This window comes from Amyelois transitella, chromosome 11, assembly GCF_032362555.1.
Source record: "Amyelois transitella isolate CPQ chromosome 11, ilAmyTran1.1, whole genome shotgun sequence".
NCBI lineage: Eukaryota > Metazoa > Arthropoda > Insecta > Lepidoptera > Pyralidae > Amyelois > Amyelois transitella.
Genome location: NC_083514.1, coordinates 2,775,505 through 2,799,956, shown reverse-complemented (window position 1 = coordinate 2,799,956; position 24,452 = coordinate 2,775,505). Strand labels below are relative to the sequence as shown.

The 24,452-nt window shown below is 37.8% G+C and overlaps 3 protein-coding genes across 9 annotated transcripts; 1 reads left to right on the top strand and 2 right to left on the bottom strand.

Annotated features, from left to right (window-relative positions):
- Positions 1-396: 396 nt before the first annotated feature.
- Positions 397-7,187, bottom strand: LOC106134954 (condensin complex subunit 2). Its single transcript, XM_013335105.2, has 12 exons — positions 6,896-7,187; positions 6,547-6,717; positions 5,978-6,178; positions 5,333-5,489; positions 4,867-4,975; positions 3,974-4,147; positions 3,744-3,868; positions 2,954-3,160; positions 2,175-2,412; positions 1,807-1,993; positions 1,386-1,490; positions 397-1,016 (listed from the first exon to the last, which is right to left on the bottom strand). The coding sequence occupies exons 1-12, from the start codon at positions 7,010-7,012 to the stop codon at positions 714-716; spliced, it is 2,094 nt and encodes a 697-aa protein (XP_013190559.2). The 5' UTR covers positions 7,013-7,187; the 3' UTR covers positions 397-713.
- A 959-nt stretch (positions 7,188-8,146) lies between these two features.
- Positions 8,147-15,607, top strand: LOC106135045 (protein LSM14 homolog car-1). 7 transcript variants are annotated; one of them, XM_060946686.1, is made up of 9 exons: positions 8,147-8,391; positions 9,012-9,224; positions 10,651-10,760; positions 11,440-11,671; positions 11,950-12,149; positions 12,519-12,658; positions 13,060-13,197; positions 13,620-13,776; positions 14,309-15,607. In XM_060946686.1, the coding sequence occupies exons 1-8, from the start codon at positions 8,271-8,273 to the stop codon at positions 13,774-13,776; spliced, it is 1,311 nt and encodes a 436-aa protein (XP_060802669.1). In that variant the 5' UTR covers positions 8,147-8,270; the 3' UTR covers positions 14,309-15,607. The 7 variants fall into 7 exon arrangements, with proteins under 7 accessions (XP_060802669.1, XP_060802668.1, XP_060802667.1 ...); XM_060946685.1 differs by having other exon boundaries at positions 11,437-11,671; XM_060946684.1 differs by having other exon boundaries at positions 9,012-9,323.
- Positions 15,608-17,469: 1,862 nt separating this feature from the next.
- LOC106135041 (15-hydroxyprostaglandin dehydrogenase [NAD(+)]) lies at positions 17,470-24,413 on the bottom strand. Its single transcript, XM_060946687.1, has 6 exons — positions 23,747-24,413; positions 22,799-22,922; positions 22,248-22,354; positions 19,378-19,551; positions 18,344-18,498; positions 17,470-17,682 (listed from the first exon to the last, which is right to left on the bottom strand). Exons 1-6 carry the CDS (start codon positions 23,837-23,839, stop codon positions 17,577-17,579), a joined length of 759 nt encoding a protein of 252 aa, XP_060802670.1. The 5' UTR covers positions 23,840-24,413; the 3' UTR covers positions 17,470-17,576.
- Between the last annotated feature and the right edge of the window lie 39 nt (positions 24,414-24,452).

Below are 24,452 nucleotides of genomic sequence, written 5' to 3'. Positions count from 1 at the left end.
TTAGGTTCTAATTCTCAACTAGTTATGTAATTATCACAGGTCAATAATAAACTCGGTACAATGAAAAAAAAAATAGGAGTGAAGATTGAAGGATTTTTTAAAATTTATTAAATTTTATTGGAGTCATATAGGTCAAACGGCTAAATTAATCAACAAAGCATATTAAACTAATTTATTCTTATTAAAAAAATAAAAAGTGCATAAACATATCCTAAAAAACATCTGTACAATGTTTTAGAAAACTTACAGTTAAGTTTATGGCGATCTCTACTTCATTATGTATGTACAAATAATTTCCAAGAATGAATAAATCGTAAATACTAAACAAAAATCCTTTGCTTCATGCAATTTTCAGATATTATTTTATCATCAGTATCTGAAATTCAAAAAATCTACTTTCGATTTCTATAAAAATTGTATAAAATTATTATTAACAGGGCCTTTGAATTATTTTTTTTAATTTAACAGGCTATTAGAACCAACGAACGATTACGTATTTTTTATAGTTCTGCATTTAAACATATTGTTTGTCATACTCACTTTGAATCCAAATATTTTGAGTAAAAATACTAATAAATAAATCGCCATCTTACTTCGATCGCCGCCTGTAAGATAAGTACACTTCGCAAAAGTTAATTCCGAGCCCTGATAAGTTTCAGGCTTCGATAAGCCATACTATCAACCTACTTCAATAAATAATTGAATTTGAACTACTACTTTATAAGTCCCAAAATGCCGATGTCATTCAAATCGTCTCTCTTCTCTAACACTAGACCTTTTTCGTTCGCTAGATGTAACACTGATAATAAAGCTAATGGCACACTAAGCGACTCTCGCATGTTAGAAGAAAGTTTGTTCGGCAAATTTGAATAGACTGAAAAGAAAGTAGTTTTGGAGACTTCTTCCTTGCCACCTTCTGGTGTATTTTCCGTCAGCATTTTCCAAGTGCAATGCTTCAACTGTTTCATGTCCACTTTTTTCGCTCGCATCGCGTACGGAATGAAAATCTTCGCCACCTGTAAACATTGAAGATCAATTTTATAAATGTAGCATGGTTGTGCTAAAAGTTATGGGAGTTGAAAAGTGGTGAAGGAAGAGCGAATGTCGGGGAGTATAATCGAGTCAATGCGCCACTGATAGAGAGTATTAATGATTTAATTTAAACTAGAGGCCGCCCGCGACTTCGTCCGCATGGAAACCTTATCAATCCCGCGGGAACTCTGGGATAAAAAGTAGCCTATGTGTTATTCTGGGTCTTCAGCTACCTACATACCAAATTTCATGGTAATCGGTTCAGTAGTTTTTGCGTGAAAGAGTAACAAACATCCATACATCCATACAAACTTTCGCCTTTATAATAGTAGTAGGATTATTTTTTATGCAACCTTGGTGGGCGGCTCCAGCATGTCGCCGATCTCCTCGGGCTCCGCCCTCGCCTGCTCGTGCAGCCCGCACGCCGCGCCGTCCTCGGGGCCCCACTCGTCGCCCTCCTGTCGCACACAACATTATCTCAAAACAATGAGCTTGAAAGATAATAAAAATGAATGTAAACTAAGGATTAACTAATAACATAGAACATGAAACTTAAAAAAAAATGGTTCTTATTTTGACTTGTACATATGTTTATCTACGATTATTTCGCGTTCCGCTACATCGATTTTGATGCGGTTTTCAGGAAAGTTTGTTCTAAACATTTGACCAACTTCAAAAAAGGAGGATTTCGATAGAAAGCGGTTCTCTTTTTATTCCCCATATATTTGTTCGAGATAAGAATATGCAAACTTGTGACTAGTACAAAACCCTGACCTGCATATTATTAGGGCAGTAGGAGGCGTCATTTTCGTTATTATAGTCGTAATCCCTCGCTTCCTCCACCGTCAGGGGCTCGGGCGCGGGGTCCGGACCCTTGCGACTCGCTTCTAAATCTCGTTTGCGAAGCATCATCACGTTGCGTCTGATGAACAGCTTCCGGAAATGGGACTCATCTAAACCGCTGGAAAAGTAAAAAAAAAGTTGTTTTATGGTTGATGCTTTGAATCCAACTGAGGTACATACATACAGTCACGTCTATATCCATTGCGGAATAGACAGCGAGCCAACAGTCTTGAAAAGACTGAAAGGCCTTATTAAACAGAGATTGCTGAGAAAAAGATGTTTTTCAGATTGAAACTCACCGATCAATAGGCGTCTTGAAGTTAGCTTCATTCCACGTGTGTCCTGTAGCTAACGTCTTCCTACTGATCATGATCTTAGCGGGCTGTGTGGGTTCGTATTCCCCGGTGGGCTCGGCCCGGGAATCGAACGTCAGCCCCGCGCCGAGGAAGTCTAGCTGACGTTTCGTCCGTGCCGGCTTTTTGCTTTCTACGGTGAGACGACCGCCAGTAGATTGAGTCCGCTCGGACTGTTTTGATGCTGGAATATAAATAAATATTTTTGGGTATATTTAGCACCTGTTTTTCTTTAATGCAAAAGATATTTTGTCATGAGTGTCATCGCCCAACTAGCAAAGTGTTGCTAGAAATTTTATTCATATTGTTTCGTTGTCAACAATTCTTATTTTTAACATTTGACATGACACTAATTAGACAAGAATTATGTTATGAGAGTCGATGAAGCGAAAGAAGTGTACAGTCAAAAGATGTAATCTCTGCCCACTCCTTCATGACAGACGCGTGATTTTTATGTACGAATTAGTGAGGAGACTCAACCTCAATATAAGATATCGTTTTATGCCCCAACATTGGGGAAAATCCACCTTCAGTAACTGTTTCCTATAGGAATTTATAAAATAAAACACATTCGAGCTTTGGTTGCATGATGACGCCATCCCAAACTGTTTTAATATATGTCCGTTACAAACTGTACGTTACAAATCTCTCTTGAACATTGACACTCATAGATAATTAATCATATGACACAGTAACATGTTGCCTTCTTCTCATTTGACACTCACCTCGATTGTTCTTCAACCTCCAATGCGAAGGGCCGGCCCAGGCGGCCACGACGGAGCCGCAGTAGGAGTACTCCAGGCGGGAGTCGCGCGCGGCGGCCGGCCGCATGTCGGCGAGGCGCGCCGGCGCCGCGGGCCCGCGCGCCGCGCACGCCGCCAGCGCCGCCTCCGCCTCCTCCTCGCTGTCGATGCCGCCCAGCGGGTCGTCGTCTGTGCGGGAGAGTTTCATACATACATATGGTCACGTCTATATCCCTAGCGGGGTAGACAGAGACAACAGTCTTGAAGAGACTGAATGGCCACGTTCAGCTATTTGGCTTAATGATAGAATTGAGATTCAAATAGTGACAGGTTGCTAGCCCATCGGCTAATAATGAATCCCAAGTTTGTAAGCCTATCCCTTAGTCGCCTTTTACGACATCCATGGGAAAGAGATGGAGTGGTCCTATTCTTTTTTGTATTGGTGCCGGGAACCACACGGCACTGCCGGGAACCACACGACAGAGAGTTTCATCAGGGCGCAGAATTAACTTGATCAATGGAACTTGTCCACAATGTTGATAGGACATATATGTCCGAACTAGTATTTGAGATCTCATCGGAAGTGATAAAAATAAGACATTGCCTTGTCAACGTTCGTGATTACGGGTTAGATGTCCTAGAAACGAGTCGACAACGATGACGTTAACATGGGGCTAGCACGTTTTATCGCGCGTAAAACTTTCGCTGTCCCGTGTCACGTCATAATAAAGGCAATGACATAAACTACACTCCAAACGCAGCTTAATCTCACCAAATAAATCATTATGAGCTTCGTCTGCCGGTATGGGCTCCACTTCAGCATTGATATCGAACGCCAGGGCTTGTTGGGACAAGTTCAGACGGTTGTCTTCCACCCAGTTGTTGACGCGTGTGTTACTGTAAATATTAAACAAGCATGTATTATTTATATATTTAGATGAATAGCTTACACCCATATATTTCATTTATAACATTTGTATGGAAGTACACGGCTGTATTCACCTGTCCTCAGTATTTGGGTCCCAGTTACTGATGGAGAAACCTGTGAAGGGTTCACAGATGTGGTCGCCTTCACTGAACACTGGTAGCAGCTTGGTTGCCAGCGAGATGGTGACCGAGAGGTCAATGTCCTCCGGGATATTCTCCTTGATCGGCTCCAGAAATTTGTCATCAGTCCTTAAATGAAAAGGGTAAATTCACACTCATAAGATTAAAAATTATCAAAAAGATTAGGAATTTAACATTTTGCAAAACAATGAAGACCCAAGATTCTGTAAAATTTAACATTTTGAAATTTCAACTTTCTGATCCTTAAGGGATAGGTATTTTTTGGTTTAGCCCCAATGATTATATTGTCATCATCTTGGCGTCCTTAGGCCTCTGTTCCGATTATAGTAATGTAAAAAGGTTAAATAATTACAGAAGAGTAACTAGTACCGTCTAATCATACCCTCCCTGACCTGCCACCCCATGATTCCCCCATGGTATCTGTAATTTTTCAGTTTTTCTATCACATCAGATCCGAAAAAGATTGTAAAAATAGTAAATAGGACATAAGCCATATGTCTTGAGTTGTGAATAGAGCAGTGACTGTAACTACAATTTGTGCTTACATTTGGTTCACGTACAAATGCTTAGCGAAACGCGATACCTACTGGCGAATTCCTTCGCCGATTCAAGGATTTGACTGAACAGAGATTATTTGTGAGAGCAATTAAAAAAAAATCAAAATTTTTATTTATTACTATAGGATACTATATATCGCTTAATAATTGTCAAAACGTATGGTTTAACAATATTGGTTGACGTCAAATAAATTACAAGCTAAGTTTACTGCCGCTTCCAAGGCGTCAGTGCAGAAGAAGCGGTAACAAATGATTTAAGACTTAAATTACCTCAGAATTAAAGCTAACGTCGAGTCGTGAATAGGAAGCGTCGCGTTGAATGCTCTGTTTGATGACGTCACATCGCCAGTCGTCGCGGCCAGTCTCTCGAAGAATGGGTCTGTACAAACAATATTAATGTGAATTCTGCTAATTTTGAAAATAGATCAACGTGTGCCGTGTGGTTGCCGCCACTTTAGAATAGGGCCGCGCGTCGTGAAAGGTGACTAATGAAAAGGCTAGTTAACTTGGGATTATTCTCGTTTGGATCTCAATTCCATCATTAATACAGCTGAAGTCAGATGTGAAGCTCCAAGACAGATGTGAAGGTTTACTATTTTAAAGGATTCTCCAAGTTACAAGATTTATATCGAAAAATGGTAACCCCTTCAACAAAATAAAGGCGGGGATGGTTTTTTAACTCTTTAAAAAGAATCTTTACCTATCGAAATCATTGACCTGAATATAGTGAACATACCGATATAATCATTGGAATCAAAATCGCCATTAAAGACTTCCGGGTTTGCCGCCACTGCGCCCTTCGACCTCTTCTTCTTCTTGGCCTTCGCGGGCGCTCCGCCCTCCGCCGCGTCCTCGGGCGCCGCTTCGTCGTCGTCTCTCTTGCCTCTTTTTGTCTAAAAGACAGTTTAAAGTATATGATTTTTGTTTCACTGTCTCCTTAAGAATTGTAATAAGTGTCCCATGCAGAAGGACTGCATGGTATGTGTAGTTGACAAAATTGTGGTTTTGACGTGAAAGACGGACAAACAAAGACATTCATAATATTAGTATGATGCATAGTATAGTTGAAAATTATGATCAAGTATTGGCAGCTTAATTGAAAACCTACATAGAATATACTGTTTTGAGGTTGAAATATAATGAATATCAACAACAATAGCAAAATAAGAGTTTCTTTAGTCTAGGTTCTTGATGTTTTTTCCTTGTTGAATATTGTATAAAGATATTATATCAAAAACAACTTTGCATTTTTTGGCATTAAAGGGGAAATCCTTTTTACAATGGCTCGTGGGATAGTATGGGACTCCTAGCACCTAATGTGCCAGCCACTAAAACCCCTTCAGTACACTCATTCTTGCTGTTTTAGGATATATCAACATACTTGAGCAGCTTTGCTTAGTCCGCCAGCCATCTTCAGAACATCATAGTGTACGGCATCCACTCTAAATGAGTAGATTCTGGCCGATGCATCTACCACAGTGGAAGCGGTCTGAAGGTTGTCCATGCGGGAGTCATGACGTCTTAGCATTGTCGTCATAAAGTCAATCAGTTGGAGGTTCCATGCATTGTCTTTGTTTATTTTCTGGAAAACATAAGGTACTAAACATTACAATCAATTTTTAAGGCAGATATATAGAGATAATTTATTTATTTATACTTTCTTATACACAGTATAATAATTTTAACATCATCAGTCTTCCTTGGTTTATGGCAGTTTTTGTTGATTTCTACATAAAATTATTTTAGAAAAATCAAATTAACATCACTAGTATGAAGATTCAGAAAAAATGACAGATTGACCAAGACGAGAAAGTCTGTTTTTCAACATATTTTCTCATATGTCAGAAGTATCTCATTTACAGACACACTACCACTGAACCTATTGTAATAAATTAAAGTGAAATTATTGTTGTTAACCTTGTGCAAATTGATTTTAATATATGTACTCACATTCTCAGCGTAGAGTTTGAGACACCCTTGGAAGTGCTCTTTCTGTGGGGAAGACGACATAGTATCCCTTCCTCGCCTCGGGGAAGCTGTAGTTGGTGTAGATGTTGCCACCGCCCGCTCAGAAGCCAGCAATGAAGATCTTTCCGCATCATCATCGTTACGGTCTTGGTGCTAAACAAAATTATTATTTTTTTCAATAATGGCATAAACAGGTAATATTATTTGGTCCTAAACAAAAAACTTCTCTTAAAATCACATTTTTTTTAAATTTTCAGTGTAGGTTTCACAGATATGATTTCTCTAACTTGTGTAAAAGAATTCAATATTTATGTTTTTATTCGGTACTAACTTCATCTCTAGATTTGGTTTTAGGAATAAGACTTCGTCGTCTTATCGAACTGTTACTGCTCCCGCCAAGACTCAATCTCGTCAACCCTGGAGTAGATGATATAGGTGTTTCTATCATATTTGCTAATATTTGAATGCAAAGTCATTCATAAACACAATCAGTATAATTCACAAACAACTCATCGCTCAAATAATGAAAAAATGTCGTATTTATTCGGACAATTGCAATTGCAATATCAAAACAACAAACCAAATTCGACAAATGAAATCAAAATCACAACGACCGTTTAAGTTATTGACGGTTTTAATGTTTGACATTTATTTGACACGTTTGACAATTTTTCTGGTTTTTATTCCCTCGTTTTATTTAGGAGGCAAAGGCCACGTTTGACAAGTTTGATATTAAATACAAAATTTGTATTTAAAAAGGGCAGGGTTGCCTTTTGAATTTCAAGCCTATGGCCACATCAAGGAAAGATCATCTAAAACAGCAGAATGAAGATTAAATGAAATATTTCTTACAAAGTAACATTTAGCGATAATGCTTTGTGGTTTTGTCACAACTCGTTTTCCTGCATCCGTTAATTTGCGAATACCATAACATTTAAAAAATCTGTGTTATACATAGTAACACATTTTTCTACCTTACGAAGTTTTCCTAGTAAATTTTTGTCTTCAAGAAACTTCATTATTTTGATTTATTTACATAATCTACATTTAAAAACATGTGATTAGGTAAGTATAAAAGTTTGAAGTTCATAAGTGATTATCTATGTAGGTAAATGATATTTTAGTGGACGCACCTAATGACAATTTAAGGTCATGGCCACCGCCATCAGGGTAAATTGCGTGGTGCGGAAGGAATAATTACTTATTTGAAAAAAAGACTCATTAAATTCTACTTATCCAATCCATTTATTTAGAATCCTAGTCACCAGGTCTACACTTTCATTCACCGATGAAAAATACTTATCGCCCTTAAGTTACGAGATCCCGACATGACGTCAGAGCCAGACACCAGATCAGTATTGCCCAAAAAATTACTTTTTTGGTGCTTTTATGTTTGTCCTTATAGTAAGTATGGATAGACGTAGCGACACTTATACAGTCTTTAATATATATATACCTAGTTAAAATTCGTGAGTCTTTACTTTGGCACGCATGCTTAGCCTTCACATCATTTCTACTTATATTTTTATGATTCCAACTAGAATTTCACTTAGTCTATGGTGATTGGCTATCTCAGCTGTTTGTAAACGCTTCGCTTGTTGCCAACTTCCCGTCAGTCATTTTGTTCGGTGGCGGAACTGAATTTTTACGGTCGGCGAAATCGCTAAAAATCTTTCTCATCGGCAGTTATTTTCCAAAGTGACAATATGAGTTCTGGGATGCCTGAATTGGGCTCCAAAATCAGCCTAGTATCGAAAGCTGATATACGTTACGAAGGCCGACTTTTCACTGTCGATCCTCAGGAATGTACCATCGCTTTAGCTAGCGGTAAGTTGACAAATGGATACTCCAATTGTAATTTTCTACCAGGCCTCTTATTAACAATCTACTCATTTCTATATAGTGCATCTTATTATTCTTTCCAAGGTCTGTAGCTCATAGATATGATTTTGGCTTTAATAGGGCTTTATAGATGTTTCCCTCCTGTATGTTTTTTCAACCGATTGTTGTTTATTGTTTGAGAAAAAGGCTGTAATTTTTATGTTATCACCGTTTTACAGTCATCTGCGCTGCATTTGGATCTCATCTGATTGGAACACGTTGTTTTGTATCTACCCTCTGATAAATAATGAAATTATTGTGACCGTAGTTTCACATTGATGACGTTGATAACAACTGCTATGTTGGGCACTATAAATAATGATAGTGTAAAAAATAACAGCTTGACACATTAGGAGTATATTATAATTTAGATTGAATTTGAAAACAAAGGGTAAACTAACATTTTCTTTTACAAAGGGTCAAAGCTCCCTTATTTAACAAAGTGACTTGCTAATTTATGTACTTTCTTGACGAAATAGGTACATACTTTAATCCCTTATTTTCCCATAAGATTTATTTATTTTTTTGATTCTACCTTCATTAAAGAAAAAAATTTTTGTCCACAGTTCGGTCTTTTGGTACAGAGAACAGAGAAACCCAGTACCCTGTGGCACCTCAGAGTCAGGTGTACGATTACATACTGTTTCGCGGTTCTGACATCAAGGATATCCGAGTTGTGACCAATGTGCCGTCTCTGCCAAATGACCCTGCCATCATGCAGATGTCGGTGCCGCCAACGCTGGGCGGCGCCAACGCCGGAGCGCCGGGCCCGTTTGCGGGTCAGTTCAACCACCCAGTGGTGGGGCAGACACAATACCCGCAGTACCATCCAATGGCTGGTTTCCCGGGGAGCATGAACGCTCAGCTCAACAAGACGAGTGAGTTGTCTCCGCAAGCGTCAGTGGAGCTTGCACCTCAGGCCCAGCCAACTACTGCCCCTATTGGATCCGGAGTGGCTCACCACTCTAACCAAGTGAAAGACCAAGGTTTTTCTTTATCTGAATCATTTCAGCTTTAGCTTTCATATGCCATGTTGCGTTTTTTGATAGTTGCAGAGGGGCAGCTGAGACACAATGTTATATTGGTCTCGGAGATTAGTGCCTGTCTGTGACAAACTCTGCTCTCATTTCACATCTCATTGCATGCCAGGTGGTTTTTGGGGTCACTATTAAAATTTTATATTTTAATTTACTTTGAAAGAAGGAAATTAATATAAAAAAAATATATTGTGCATCTTGGTAGTGTCTTTGTAAATATGTATTATGTATTATTTAATATAATTTTCCCTCTTTTATTAATATTTAACATACACAGTAAATAATCTACTGCTTGATTTTATTCCATCATTATATGACTAACATTACACTAACATGATATGAAAAATTAATATAAGATATATTTATTGAATTATACATATCTTTCTTGTATATCATTGTAGGCTATATTTTTTTTAATGTAATAATGTAAATTTTCACATCTTTATACTAGAAAATCGCAACTTGCATTCATTCCTTGGTCTGTTGCTTGTAAAATCATCATGTAGTATGTAACTCCTTATTTGCCAAAGATGTTTCTTAAAATAATGGTAAAAACAGTTTTGTGCACACCTACCGTTGACACTTAAAGGGTTAAACTTCATTTGAAAGCTTCATAATTTATGCTTTTTCATGAACCATGCGCATCTTTCTCAATATCACTGTTCAGATGTAAACTGATTTCACTTAAATGTAGTAACTCCACTACTCATAACTAAAATGTAGTATGCAGTGCTTAAGTATTTAATATTTTATTATTCTTAATGAAAGTTAGCTACTGTCAGATTATCCTTTTTTTAGGCAATGGGCTAGCAACCTGACTCTATTTGAATCTCAATTCTATCAAGCCAAATAGCTGAACATGGCCTATCAGTCTTTTCATACTGTTGGCTCTGTCTTCCCCGCAAGGGATATAGATGTGACTTTATTTATGAATGTACTGTCAGATTTGAATCTATAATAAATATGTATAGCATTTAAAGAGTTGGAAAAGATATTTCTAGAAAGAAAACTAAAAGAGTGCCAGTGAGGGAAATTATTGCTAATTTGAAAATATATCTATTTAAGTATATTAATCAAGTTTTTTATTGGCTGAAACAGATGCATCAAGAAATTGAGAAGACAAACTCTCATAGCCAAATTAAATTTGACATATTTTTTTAAAATCTAGGCTCCATGATGGACCTCCTCGGAGGGTCGCAGCAGTCGTCGTCTCGCTCCGGCACTCCATCAGCCGTCGGAGGTCATAGGAAGAGCCCTACAGCTGACCAGGGCACGCAGGTATAGTACCATTACTTAAGTGATAAGGGAATGTTGTGATGTGAATGAAGATATAGTAACAGGAATAGAAAAGTGTATGCTTAGATGGATTGGCCATGTGAAGAGGATGAATGAAAGCAGATTGACTAAGCAAACATACAAGGAGAGTGTAGATGGAAAGGTAGAAGTGGGGAGACTTACATGAACATACCTTGACCAAATTAAGGATGTCCTAGCAAAAGGTGAACTCAGGAGTACCGGAAACTGCTGAGCTTAGCTATAAGAAGTATGCAGAGATTGTAGCAAGTGGAAAGGTGTAGTCTCTGCCTACACCCTTCTAGGAATAAAGCGTGATTTTATGTATGTATGTAGGTAAGTAATTTGTTAATTTTGTGCCGTGTGGCACAAATAAAAAAAAAAGAATAGGACCATTCCATCTCATTCCCATGGATATCGTAAAAGGCGACTAAGGGATAGGCTTATAAACTTGGGATTCTTTTAGGCGATGGAATTGAGATTCAAATAGTGACAGGTTACTAACTAACCTAACTAACCTGTCACTATTTGAATCTCAATTCCATCATAAAGCCAAACAGCTGAACGTGGCCTATCAGTCTTTTCAAGACTGTTGGTTCTGTCTACCCCGCAAGGGATATAGACGTGATTATATGTATGTATGTAAGTAATTTGCTCCCAGCAGGCGGGCGTGGCGACGGGCTCCGGGCAGCAGCGCGACGGGCGGCGCGGCAGCGCGGGCGCGCCGGCCAAGCCGCGGAACCGCACCAACTCGCGCACCCGCCAGCGGTACCCCAGCGGCGGCAACGCGCCCGCCCACCACCAGAACCAGAACCAACACCAACAGCAGAATCAGCACCATCAACAACAGAATCAACATTATCAGCAGAACCAACAGATGCTGCATCAGCATCCAGGTAATAAACTTTTTCATTATTCATTGTCTTGTCGTGTTGTTAGGCTTGGTTGTGTCTTCTTCCCTCTGAAGAAGAGTCATTTGACCATAATCATGGTAACACATCCAGTGCATGTTTCTGCACGGTGTTTTCCCTTACCATAAAAGCATTTTTATATTGGTATACAGTAATTGATACATAAACATAGTTATATTAGGTCCTGTGCCACTCTGTGTATCATGCTTTACATTAGACTTTAATCTTCAAAAGAAGATTAATATGTTCATTTTTGTTTCCAGGGCAAGGTTATGGTCGCGGCGGCTGGCGGGGCCGCGGCAGAGGCGGGCGCGGGCGCGGGTTCGTTCCCCGCAACAAGAACACGCTCAAGTTCGACAACGACTATGACTTCGAGCAGGCTAACACGGAATTTGAAGAACTGCGCAGTCAGCTCGCCAAGACTAAGATATCGGAGGGCGAGGCCAAGCCTGAGGTTACTACGGTGAGTATTAATACAAATTGTTACAGGGCCATAGCACCCAAAATAAAGAGAAAAGTTTTAGAGATGAAAAAGAGATTTATGAATAAAGTATGCAGGGATAGTGGCGTGGCAAGTAGAAAGATGTTGTCTCTGCCTCTTTGTGGGAAAGAGGCATGTATTTATGTATGCATATACAAAACCGAGAAACACTTGTATCATCATCAATATACTTCACCAATGATAACAAAACACGCTCTAGTTGCTATGGGGCTGCTAAGGCCTAACTTGTGTCAGCATAAATATCAGCCAATCTACAGTAGAATCATATTAGTATTGATTTTCAATGTATTTTATTGTGTTGTTTTTAACTCTTATATATATTTTATACAGCAACCAAGCGAAGTGGACAAGAAGGACGACTCCGGCAACGAGACGGGTGCCGGCGAGGCGGAACTGGACGACGACGGGTTCGCGGGCTACGACCGCAAGAAGAGCTTCTTTGACAGCATCTCGTGCGAGGCGGTTGAGAGGTAATTTTTCAGCAATTCTTCCTTTTTGCAAAATTCTTTCTAAGGTTTAGTTGATTACAAACTTTAAATTTTTTTGTAACTTGCTAAGAAATGAGTCTGAAGGTTCAACTGTAACATGGAAAGATCAAAAACTGTTTTGTTCAGATTCTAATTGATGCTTGACTCATAAATTCTTAAAATCTGTTTGTCATAATCTTGTTATTTGTGATTATATAATTCAAAAGAAAAATTTACATTAACACCATACATGTGGGACATGGTTTTTTGAGGCGTGATTAAATGTATCGTATACTAGTTTTTACCAACAGTTTCGCCCATGTCATTTTAGCGCCATCTACAAAAAGCGACTAAAAACATAGTAAGTTTCGCATCTATAATACATATTGTACTTGTTCCGGCAGGTCGAAGGGCCGCAGCCAGCGCACGGACTGGCGCACGGAGCGCAAGCTGAACGCGGAGACGTTCGGGGTGGCGCTGGCGCGGCGCGGCGCCTGGCGCGGCCGCGGCGCCTGGCGGCACCACAACCCGCAGCACCAGCCGTGAGTACACACTGCATATACATACTGCTGCACTGGCAATGTTCAGTGCTCACCAGCGCTGTCAAGAGCTGGAAGTTTCCAGCTTTGTTTCTGTATACAGCCTGAAATTAGTTTTAATTAATTTATTTGACGTCAAAAGATGACTGAATGACAATTATTAAGTGATGTTTGAAATGTCCCAAAATATGAAAAATTTATCTAGGTATTACTTAATTAGATCTGTTTATATAAATAGTTATATTAATTTATTATTCATGCAATCCTCTCTAGATCACATAAGGAACCTTTATATCCAATAACAAATCTCCACTAGTTTAAAGTTGTGCATTGTTATATAAAAATCTTTGTCCTCTTATACTATTAAGATGGGATCATTTTCTAAATATCGGGCAATACTTGAGCGGAAGCTCACTGAGAACCAGTTCGTATTTCCCCAGTTGGAGGCCGATGCGCGGCGGACGCGGGCGGCCCGGCAACGGCCAGCCCGGCCAACACGCCAACCACGGCCAACACCAGCACCAACACCAACCTCGCCCCAACACGCAGCCGCAGCAGTCCGCCGCCGCCGCCGCTCAGTAGGTTGGTACCGCTAATTTTTTTTAACAATATATTTTAGTGCGTTTTACCTCGATTTGCCTGGTAGTAAGCAAGATGAGGCGCTGTATGGTTCTCGGCTTTACTTACTCATGGATTTCGTAATAAGTGAATTAGGGAGGATGTCGAATGGGAGTTGCTTCATGTAAAAACCTGACTAGCTAATCCAGTGTCATGGACAAAAATCGCACCCAGGTACCGAGCTAATTCATCTTCATAATTCATCATTTAAAATGGGAATATGTATCTATATACATATGTGTATCTCCATGGAAGAGGCGTAATTTTTATTTTGACCGCCACTTGCTACACTTACACTAGCGTACGAAATCGCGGGTTCAAACTATAGATAACCCATATAAAAAAAACTATAGGTACACACAAATTTTTATTTTATTATGTATGACGTTAATGAGAACGGATTTACTTAAAACTTTCTTGCTCGCCCAAGGCTAGCGCACCCGGGACAATCGGATGAAATTTATAATGTGACTAACAATACTTTTTTTTTCCACAGCAAAGTAGAAATGGATGTTGCAGGACGGAGTATACACTGAATCTTAACTTATTATCGCGAGGACTGATCACAAATGGAGAAGTAACGGAAAATATGGTGATTGTTCAATAAATGTAATCAAAATGTAATGTCGTTGCGGGAACGTTGAAGTGTGTATCTTAAAGTAGAAAGGACATTGTTTTGGTGTGATAGTGTTGTATCCAATATTATGGAAGGAGAAAGAAGGAATTCCCGAAAGCATGCGACAGAATTGTCCGGCCGCTCACCTAGTGTAATGTAAGTATAGAATTATTAATTTGTGAGCGTTTTTGTTCAGGAGGTTTTAGGCGCACAATGTTCAATTCACGCAAGTGCCGACTGGCGAAAATACTAGAAAAATATCAAATTTATTAACGGGATATTTCGCTGATCGAAACACATTCATATAAAAATTTGCAAATTGAATATTTTGCGTGTAAACCATTCAATACGGGAGCAGTGTCGCGTAGACAACGTCAAAATTGAGTTGTATAATGTCATGAGTGTGATGACAGCGATATTAGGCTATAAATTATGTGATTGGTGTCAATATTGAGGTGAGAGCCCTGCTATCGGAGGCTATGCAAGAAATCCTGCCTAGTGTAATTGAAATGTTTATTTCAATGAATTATATTTTCATAAAAGCTTCTCACCTGTAATCCGCGTTTGTGCCTATAAGTAACGAAGGTTAAATTTATATGTACATGTTTTTATTGAGAGGTCATTGCACTTCCATTATGTATAATTTGCAATGACTATGTTTCAGCAGTCCTACTAAGTGTCCCGGGTGACACGTTAGTAAATGTATTCTCGTTATAGTTAAATGTTGTTCTGCTGGCCAGAGGGACTCCATACGATTTAGCACTGGGTAGTGCTTGCGGATTAGTGGTGGCCCCTCACTTTAAATAATTAATGGATGACTTTTTTAATTGACTGTCCTGTTTTTTAGTGATAGTGTGAAATGTGATAGTAGGACTGCTGGCGGTGTTAAATGGCGGCGCCTCTGTAGCCGCGGCCGGGGGCGACGCCGACTCAAATCTCCATTTAGTTTATAGTTTATTGTAGTCTTAGGAATGCGGGTACATGAAAATTAAAACAGTTGGCGTCGCCATTTTTATTACTGCCAGAATTTATCGAGCAACAGAAATAATCCACTGTTTTATCACACAAATTAAATTTTAGTCTATTGTAAATGTTCTGGAAAAGGACTTAGTTTAATTAATTCTTCTTAAGTTGGAATCATTTGTTGTAAAATATATTCTGCATTAGACTTACTTCGTTGGTAAAAGTCCTTTTCACATGATAAATTTGAGAGATACTTGACAAAATACATTTTGTAAAAATCTGTAACTCAAAAAATCTGTACCTGGTGATTGTATTAATATGGAAATATACATTTACTACAAATCTTCCAAATAGTGATTTTATTTAAAAACCCATTTTTATTTTTATATATTTTATTGCAAATTAATAATCCATAAATACAGTCAGCCAAAACCTTAATTTTTGCAAAAACATCAACTCAATTTTTCATAAAGATTACATTTCAATCAATAAATAACAAACATACAAAATGTAAAACAATATAAAGTCGTACAACAAATAAGCTTTAACCAATTATTCTCAAACAAAATGTTTGACATCCGTAACTTACATTTTCAAAGCATTGCCCTGATATAGAAGAACCATATGTTTCATTAAGATGATTTCATTTCCCTCATTTTAAGATGAATTTTTTCAACAAGTAAAAGGTTTCATGTTATGACATCTTAAGTCAAGTATATAAAACTCATTACATTTATAGGAAGATACACAAGTAGCCTTACACCTATGTTTAAGTATATTACATTATAGGTATGTAAGCATTTTTATAAAATATTTTCTTAAAATATAAATGCTGATTCTTATGAGACTATTCCTACTGGATCAAAATATTTACACAACCACTTCTGTGAGTAATTCATAAGTAGTTCACAAGCATTGGCTGGGTTAAACACGTTTATAGGTCTAAAATCCTGTTCTTGAGCTGATGGTAAAATTCATTACAAAATCACATTACAGAATCTAAAATGTCATATTCCCGGAAGATTCATCTTAACAGTCCACTTCCAAATTCCTTGAAAAATTAAGCAAAGTTGATATAAAAAGTAGGAAAGATAAAGAGTCCATATCCATTTGGTAAGATGTATAGTAAAGTGGAACATTGCTTTGGAAATTGGACATTTTAGACTTTAAAAGGCATATTCATTATTGCCTCAATAGCTATACAAACTACACAATATTAAATTTATTTATGTATACCTATGTTACTCTTACTATCATTAGCATTTAGTAACAAGAGTATATGAAAAAGGTGACGTCCACGAATGGTTTCATCGTGGTTTCATTACTCTTTCCCTTAAATAAAAAGTGTTAACTTCTGGGTCACATAGGCCAAAGGTAACGTAAGTCGTCAATCGAATCTCAATTTTATCTATCTTTATTTCAAAATGTTGTAAAAAACCAAGATCGTTATGTCAAAAGAACATTTCATATTGTTGTCTAAAAGAGGTCAAACGGAACCTATCAAGGTATCCATGCAAACTTATTTGCCTGTTTTTAGTATACCATGTAGGTATTCAGTAGAGGTCGTACTTAATTTCACCGATAAGAGTTAGCTCTTAAATATAAGAAGTTAAATATAATTTAATATAATTTGGCGTAGCCCTGGCCGTTTTTTAAAATTATCCTATTTAATTTGAAAATATAAGGGACACATTAGATGCTGATGATGGATGACACATTAGAAGCCGTTAAGAATACAAAATACAACGTCCGTTGGCAAATGAGATTTTTGTTCTGAATGTAGGTAGTTTCATGGAGTTGATGATGTAAGTAATGGCTAATTTATGTTGATACAATAGCTGGAACACGTTATTGGCTTTTAATACTGGATGTCGCTTATAAATATCCAGTTTTACATAATAAAAACTGGACTGAAATTCAGAACTGTATAATCGCTTGATGGAACTAAGGTTCATTCTCACACTTTATTTCACAAGCCTTGTTAATGTTGGGGGTGAAACACAGCTGAGTTATAAGTTTACACTTTTCTTTGCTGCCATTCAAAATCTCATGTCTATGAGATTTTGGCGTTTTTGGGCGTTATCAAATTTCTGAATTTCCCAGAATATGCCAATTCCAGTACAGTGTCCAACACAAGCTACTGTATCATTGTAAATCAGCATTAACGCTGGCTAGATTGTGCTAGCTAGCCGCGCCACTCGCGGACCGGCTGCCCGTTCTCAACGATCCACACCGACCCGCTCTGACCCTTGGTCAGGATCTCCACGAGCGCTCGGGCCACGTGTTCCGTACTGGAAAACAAAAGAATACGTACCTATTTTAAGTGTCATAAGAGTGTTTATGGTGAGCACTCTCGGTTCAGATCCTTTCTTGCCCTCTTTTAGGTAATACTACAGAAGAAATTCCAGGAAAATATTGCACGTCCTTATATTTGAGTATTTCTGTTGACTATCTATTTACATACATACATATAATCACGTCTATATCCCTTGCGGGGTAGACAGAGCCAACAATCTTGTAAAGACTGATAGGCCAAGTTAAGCTATTTGGCTTTAAGATAGAATTGAGAATAGTGACAGGTGACAGCCCATCGCCTAAAAGAAGAATCCCAAGTTTATAAACCTACCTCTTAGTCGCCCTTTACGACATCCATGGGAGAGAGATGGAGTGGTCCTATTCTTTTTCTTTTGGTGCCGGGAACCACGTGGCACATCTATTTATGTTGACCTTATCCAGTAATTCCTATCATGCCACCTCCACCGGGCCCAGGCAGAATTATGGACAGAACGAAGAAATCCTTGACGACCTTACATGATATGAGAAAGAGAAATATTGGAAAGCAAAGCGGGGTATTCAACTGCGCACACGTCAAGGAGAGAAAGATATTCTTACCTTTGAGCAAGATAGATCCGTGCCATTAAACCTGGCACGATGAAATATAAAAAGATATACCTTTGGGTCTTGCTGTTGACGTTATCTCTCTGCCAGGCCGCTTCATACTCTGAAGACATGAGCTGCTTGCGGATCTCCTTGACCAGGCCCGTGTCAGTCAACCCTGGACACAGCACCAGACTCCTTACTCCGGTCAGATTCACGTGGTATTGATCCTGGAATGAAATTATGATATTACCACCGGTCATGACGATTGTGAAAACACTGTATTCATTCCTATAAGGCGCGTGCAGTTCCTAGTAGTTGTGGTGTAAAAATTTGACCTTCCGCCTGGCGGTTAACCTATAACCCCGGTTGCATCCTTGTTTCTCTAGAGTGAAGTACAGGTTGCGCCCTTCGACTATGTCCTGGATTGGGTAAGTTGTGGTTTGGAGTGGTTGTGTTGGTTTTTTACACCAAACCACTGCCATTTGACCTCTGCAACCTTTGCAGGGAAAACAAGCCCGTATTGGATTATGGTTGTTTTTTTGTTTTTTTTTTTTGTAATTTTTAAATTACACAGATTGTGTTAGCCTCGAAGTAAGTTCGAAATTTGTGTTACGAGATACTAACTCAACGATACTATATTTAATAATAAATACTTATAGTATAGATAAACATCGAGAACCAGACCAATCAGAGAAAGTTCGTTTCTTATTATTCCCTGACCGGGATTAGAACCCGGGACCTCCGGTGCCACAGACAAGCGTATTACCGCTGCGCCACAGGCCGTCATTTATGGTAAACACTGCATCACTACATAGTATAAAACAAAGTCGCTATTTTAGTCTGTTTGTCTGTATGCTTAAATCTTTAAAATTACGCAACGGATTTTGATGCGGTTTTTTGTAACAGGTAGAGTGATTCAAGAGGAAGGTTTTTATGTATAATAACATTTATAATTTTGCACCCGTGCGAAGCCGGGGCGGGTCGCTAGTTATATATAAACTTATTCTTTTTTATGCATTTTGCGATACCCATAGGAAATAGATAGATTTTTATGCCTTTTAAAGTGCCTTGTAATTGTAACAAGATTAGTAAAGTTACCAACTTACACCATAAGCCCTGGTGAGCCCGACCACAGCGTAGTTGGTGGCCGTGTAGATGGGCGTGGAGACCTGAGGTCTGGCGAAGGCGGTGGACGCGGTGTTCACGATGGTGCCGCCCTGGCCGCCGCGGTCTTTGCCCATGTACCGGTACGCTAAGAGGGTACCGCGGATCACGCCGTTCTGAAAAAAACGTAAGTAAAGTAAGTAGTAAGTAAGGTATGTAACAAAATTACATGATTCCAACTCATTTTTGCTGGCTTTATTGAGCCATCTGTTGTTTACACTGTACCGGTTAGCTGATTTTAGACCGATCAAATGTATCAAAAAGGCAGTTCATATTTGAAAGGATGTGGAGAGGATTACGTTATTAGTTTAAACTTACCTACTAATAAAATTACTTGAGGCATGTATGATGTGGTTATTTTTTAACTAGGCATTTGTAGGTCGTGATTGCGAAGGGGTCAACAAAAACCTCAATAAGTAAAATGGTGCCGTTGTGTGATTTTTACTACGCTTTTATTAGCTTGGGTTGTATGTATGTATGTATGTATGTATGTATGTATGTAACGGAATCTTTGAGCTTAATTTTCACTGATTTCTAAACGTCTGATCAACTTGAAACTTTGCACACGTATCAAGGACCGATGACAATGCAATATTTTGATAAGAGTTTCTCATTATCCTTATTAAAACTGCCAGGATTAATAAATTCATTTTTAGATCCTTCGTATGAGAGTAAGAGAGACAGAGATAGCACCAGTGCCAGTAATCTCCATACAAGAAACCAAGAAGTTCTGACGTATAATGAGTCAAAAAGAGATGTAATATATTTCCATATAATGTCACTATTAACCTGAGGCTTCTTTATTTCATCGCATTGCTCCATTTAGAATTACCATTAGAAACAATAGTAGAATTAGTAGAATATTTTAAAACAATAAAAAATATATAAGTAATAAAACAAAAGTAATAAATGAAAATTGAACAACTAAATTTACAACAATACAAGAATAAAGTTACTACCTACAGAACTTTGCGATATTTAATACGTATTTAACATATTAATGCGATTCTTGAATTAACATTATGTAACTTTTGCATATTTATAATAGCAACACTGTAATACTCGCTTGGAAAATGAGTGACAGTTTGTTTATTTATGTAAAATAAGTTTTGCAGTAAGTTTTGAATTCGATTCTAACACCTGTAAACTTTCTTTCTGTTTTTTTACCGGTGCCTGTGTATTTACCTATTTGCACTTTGTTTTGTGCTGATAACTTGTCGTTATTTGGAGTTTGGAATCTTCCGTTGAGTCGAGCTTTGTTCTTCCGGATATTCGTGTGATTTTATCATCTGAGATTGGACTCTGACTGTGTTCACTGTGTTGTGCAGATATTTTGAGATAGGACTCCTGTAAAAAGTACCTGATTATTTGAGATAGGAGTCCCAAGTTTGTGTTTGTTTTTGTGAAAGACAGATTTTACTACAAAAGTGCCACGATGTCTTCAGATAAACATTGTTGCGTTCCTGGTTGTAAAGGCAGTGGAGGTATGTTTCAAATATTTTTGTTCCTGTATCAATCTGCCTCTTAATCTTGTGGTTTGATTCCTGGCAAGGCCACAATCGAAAATTGTTATGTTTGCTGGATAGTCAAAAATATTATTAACAGTGATTTATCACTATAAAATTCTTTTCAACTGGGTTTAACAATCATCATACATACATGCATACATATAATCACGTCTATATCCCTTGCGGGGTAGACAGAGCCAACAGTCTTGTAAAGACTGATAGGCCACCTTCAGCTATTGGGCTTTAAGATAGAATTGAGATTCAAATAGTGACAGGTTGCTAGCCCATCGCCTAAAAAAGAATCATGATGATGAGAATATTATGAGATTTAATCCAATCAGGCCACATATAACTTTAAGAAAGTTAGTTGTGAAAACCTCCGGCGATGGGCGCATGGTTGCGAAAGTCATTTCTAGTAAGATAGTTATACAGCGTAGTAGAAGTAGTAGGAAGTTAACACTTCTACCAAAAAATAATTGTATAAAAAAACTAGGCGTTTTATTGCTAATCAAACTAAAAAATAGAAAATAAATAATAGTTTAAAAAAAACTAAAAAACTACGCTTTATTGCTAATCAAACTAAAAAATAGAAAATAAAATTTAAAGACAAAGGAATTATAAAACAGTAGTAGCAAGTCGAACAATCGGTTATAGTCAATTACCTCCCATTAAAATTATAACAAAATTAAATTTATAAACAAAACAATTTAAATCAGAGTAAAAAGCGTGGGGTGCATTTTACTTCATTTTCATAACTCTCTTGTCATAAATATATGCTAATAGAATGATTTTAATATTTACTACATCAGGCACCCCACGCTTTTTACTCAGATTTCAATTGTTTTGTTTATAAATTTAATTTTGTTATAATTTTAATCGGAGGTAATTGACTATAACCGATTGTTCGACTTGCTACTACTGTTTTATAATTCCTTTGTCTTTAAATTTTATTTTCTATTTTTTAGTTTGATTAGCAATAAAGCGTAGTTTTTTAGTTTTTTTTAAACTATTATTTATTTTAGTTACGTAAGAACATACCTACTTCTAAATTTGATTTACTATGGCCAAATCATATCGATTGAGAGAAAGTTCGGATAAAGTTATTTCTTTATAAATTAATAAATAGGAACCGGAATCTAAATAAAACTAAAAAATGCGTGTTACAGGATCGCGCGTACCAGTGCCGGATTTAGCAGTAGTAAAAACCAAGGGCGACAGGTATTAGGGGGCGGCATTTTTTTTTCTCTTTAGGAAGCAAAACAAAAATAAATAATATCTTTTTGTCTTTTTTAGTCGGTAATTACCAAATTAACGTCCACCTCGAGCTCCCAGAAACGGTCGTTCATGACTCCAGCGTTGTTGATCACGATGTCCAGCCGGTTGAACACCTTCATTGTCATCTCGAACGCCTCTGCAACATCATACGATAACATAAAATCACGCCTCTTCCCCGTTGGGGTAGGCAGACTTCATCTTTTCACTTGTTACGTTCCCTGCATTCTTCTTTTGCAGAATTTTGGTTATTAAGTGAGGTAGGTATTATGATCCAGGAGTTTTTAAGTATCTGTATTATATTTAAAAAATAATAGACTTATCTAAAGAAATCTGGATTATTAAAACTAATTGGCCTAAATCGATAACAGAATTCAACTGTAATTTTGGAATAAACTAAAAGTTATCAGGGGACAGAAATCTCCGGTAAACAAGTTAGTAAGAAAGCTTTAATATGGAAGCACATCTTGCTTGTTGTCATTGGCATCACTACGAAATTTGAAGACTGCACTTGTACAATTGGTCAGAAAACACCGGTTTTACATCGGCTTCTTCACATTTTATACTTCATGCGTTCACTCACCTTCATATTGCGGGTAGTCGGTGACGTCGCACTGGCAGAACAACACGTTTTTACGGCCATATTTGGCACCCAACTCATCGGACACCTGTTCCCCAACCTCCGAGTCTATATCGCAAAGGGAAACCTGCAAAGGGAGTGGGTTTTTTTGATTATTTATGTCGGAAACTTTTGGAACCAATACGCTTTACTATAAGATCACCGGTTTTGTTCCTGTCTTAAATGTTAGGAAGAGGGCTTTCTGAGGAAGGTTTAGATATATATATATATATATAAATGTTAACCGTGCTAAGCCGGGCGGGTCGCTAGTAATATAATAAAGAGAAAAGATTTGTATTTTTTGTTTGTAACGAATGAACTCTAAACTTCTGAACCGTTTTTGACAAAATTAAGCACAGAGATAGAATAGACATTCAGGGTAACATTATATGTTACATATACCTATAACTTTTGCCTGGAAATTCCCATGGGAACGAAGCTCCACGCAAAATCTAGTCTTAGCATAAAATCAATACAAACTGTAATCGTGCAGACATTGTTGAAAATATCTCGTAACTTTGCGAATTAGATATAGTATTCCATTTTATCAAAATATACAATGATGATATCTACTAAATAGAATATGAAAGTCCTTCATTATTTTATTACAATGGATTATACATTATTTCAAGGAAAAATTAGCCAATGGCAAATAATTTCTACAGATTATGATTAAATTCGTTGGTAATTGTGTTAAACGTAACAAAGAAAGTTAAAAGGAAAAAGCGATCACCCTACTACGGGGCGCCGGCAAAAATCAATACGCAATGCCGGTCGGAAAAACGGATTTCCTCATCAATTGGCGGAGCATGCATGCTTTTGCACTGCTTGGCGTGCTTCCAGACACTTCATTCAACAGTTATTTACCTTGAACTCGAAGAATTGATAAAATAATATAAAATGATGACTCACTTTAGCTCCTTGTTTCAGTAATTCTTCGCTGTACGCGAGTCCGATGCCGGCTGATGCCCCCGTGATGAGGGCCACCTTTCCTTTCAGCTCCATTTTAGTCTATTTTGAGACAGCACTTCCCGAATGTCGCAGGGTTACTACGCCCCCGGTTTGCTTGCGGTTCGATCGGACGGGAAGCCGCGCCGGGGGAGGGGCGTCCTCCCGTTGTCTCCCTAAACCCTCCTTGGGTGGTAAATATACGCACGTTTGCACGCCACTCTCGCTGTCGTACATCGTATACGTTGATTCATTGTCACACATGTTCATAGTATAAGGTTTGTATCAAATTGATTCAATTCAACAGATTTTGATGTTATAAGAGATCCTATAACTTTATACTCGCAGCCCTGTAAAAACTGTTAAGTATATTTCGTGTATGATATTTTACAACCCATTTTGTTTCACCGGTCTATATGTTTAGTGTCTCCGTTATTGTAATATTAAATAAGCAGCAGTACTTACCTTAGCAGTATTTTTATCAACGTTTCAAGGATTCTTCAGAATTCCGGGAAAAATAACTAAATAAATGCTTTATTGTTCACTAAAGAAGTACATTACAAATATAAAACAGTAGTACTATTTTATATGGATAACCCTAGGAAAATCAAGGGATAACCCTAAGTTGGATCTCTTTCAGGCAACCTGACATAAAGAGGATCGCATACAA

What these genes read in the sequence shown, in the direction of transcription:
- LOC106135041 (XM_060946687.1), bottom strand. Translation starts at nt 23,839, where the DNA reads ATGGAGCTGAAAGGAAAGGTGGCCCTCATCACGGGGGCATCAGCCGGC. An exon ending in CGACTACCCGCAATATGAAG is followed by an intron (nt 22,355 to 22,798) that starts GTGAGTGAACGC and finishes ATGATGTTGCAG; the next exon opens with AGGCGTTCGAGATGACAATG. An exon ending in GTCAACAGCAAGACCCAAAG is followed by an intron (nt 17,683 to 18,343) that starts GTATATCTTTTT and finishes TTTGTTTTCCAG; the next exon opens with TACGGAACACGTGGCCCGAG.
- LOC106135045 (XM_060946680.1), top strand. Translation starts at nt 8,271, where the DNA reads ATGAGTTCTGGGATGCCTGAATTGGGCTCCAAAATCAGCCTAGTATCG. An exon ending in GATGCTGCATCAGCATCCAG is followed by an intron (nt 11,672 to 11,949) that starts GTAATAAACTTT and finishes TTTTGTTTCCAG; the next exon opens with GGCAAGGTTATGGTCGCGGC. An exon ending in CACAACCCGCAGCACCAGCC is followed by an intron (nt 13,198 to 13,619) that starts GTGAGTACACAC and finishes ACTGAGAACCAG; the next exon opens with TTCGTATTTCCCCAGTTGGA.
- LOC106134954 (XM_013335105.2), bottom strand. Translation starts at nt 7,012, where the DNA reads ATGATAGAAACACCTATATCATCTACTCCAGGGTTGACGAGATTGAGT. An exon ending in GACTAAGCAAAGCTGCTCAA is followed by an intron (nt 5,490 to 5,977) that starts GTATGTTGATAT and finishes ACTGTCTTTTAG; the next exon opens with ACAAAAAGAGGCAAGAGAGA. An exon ending in ACGTTAGCTTTAATTCTGAG is followed by an intron (nt 4,148 to 4,866) that starts GTAATTTAAGTC and finishes TTTTCATTTAAG; the next exon opens with GACTGATGACAAATTTCTGG.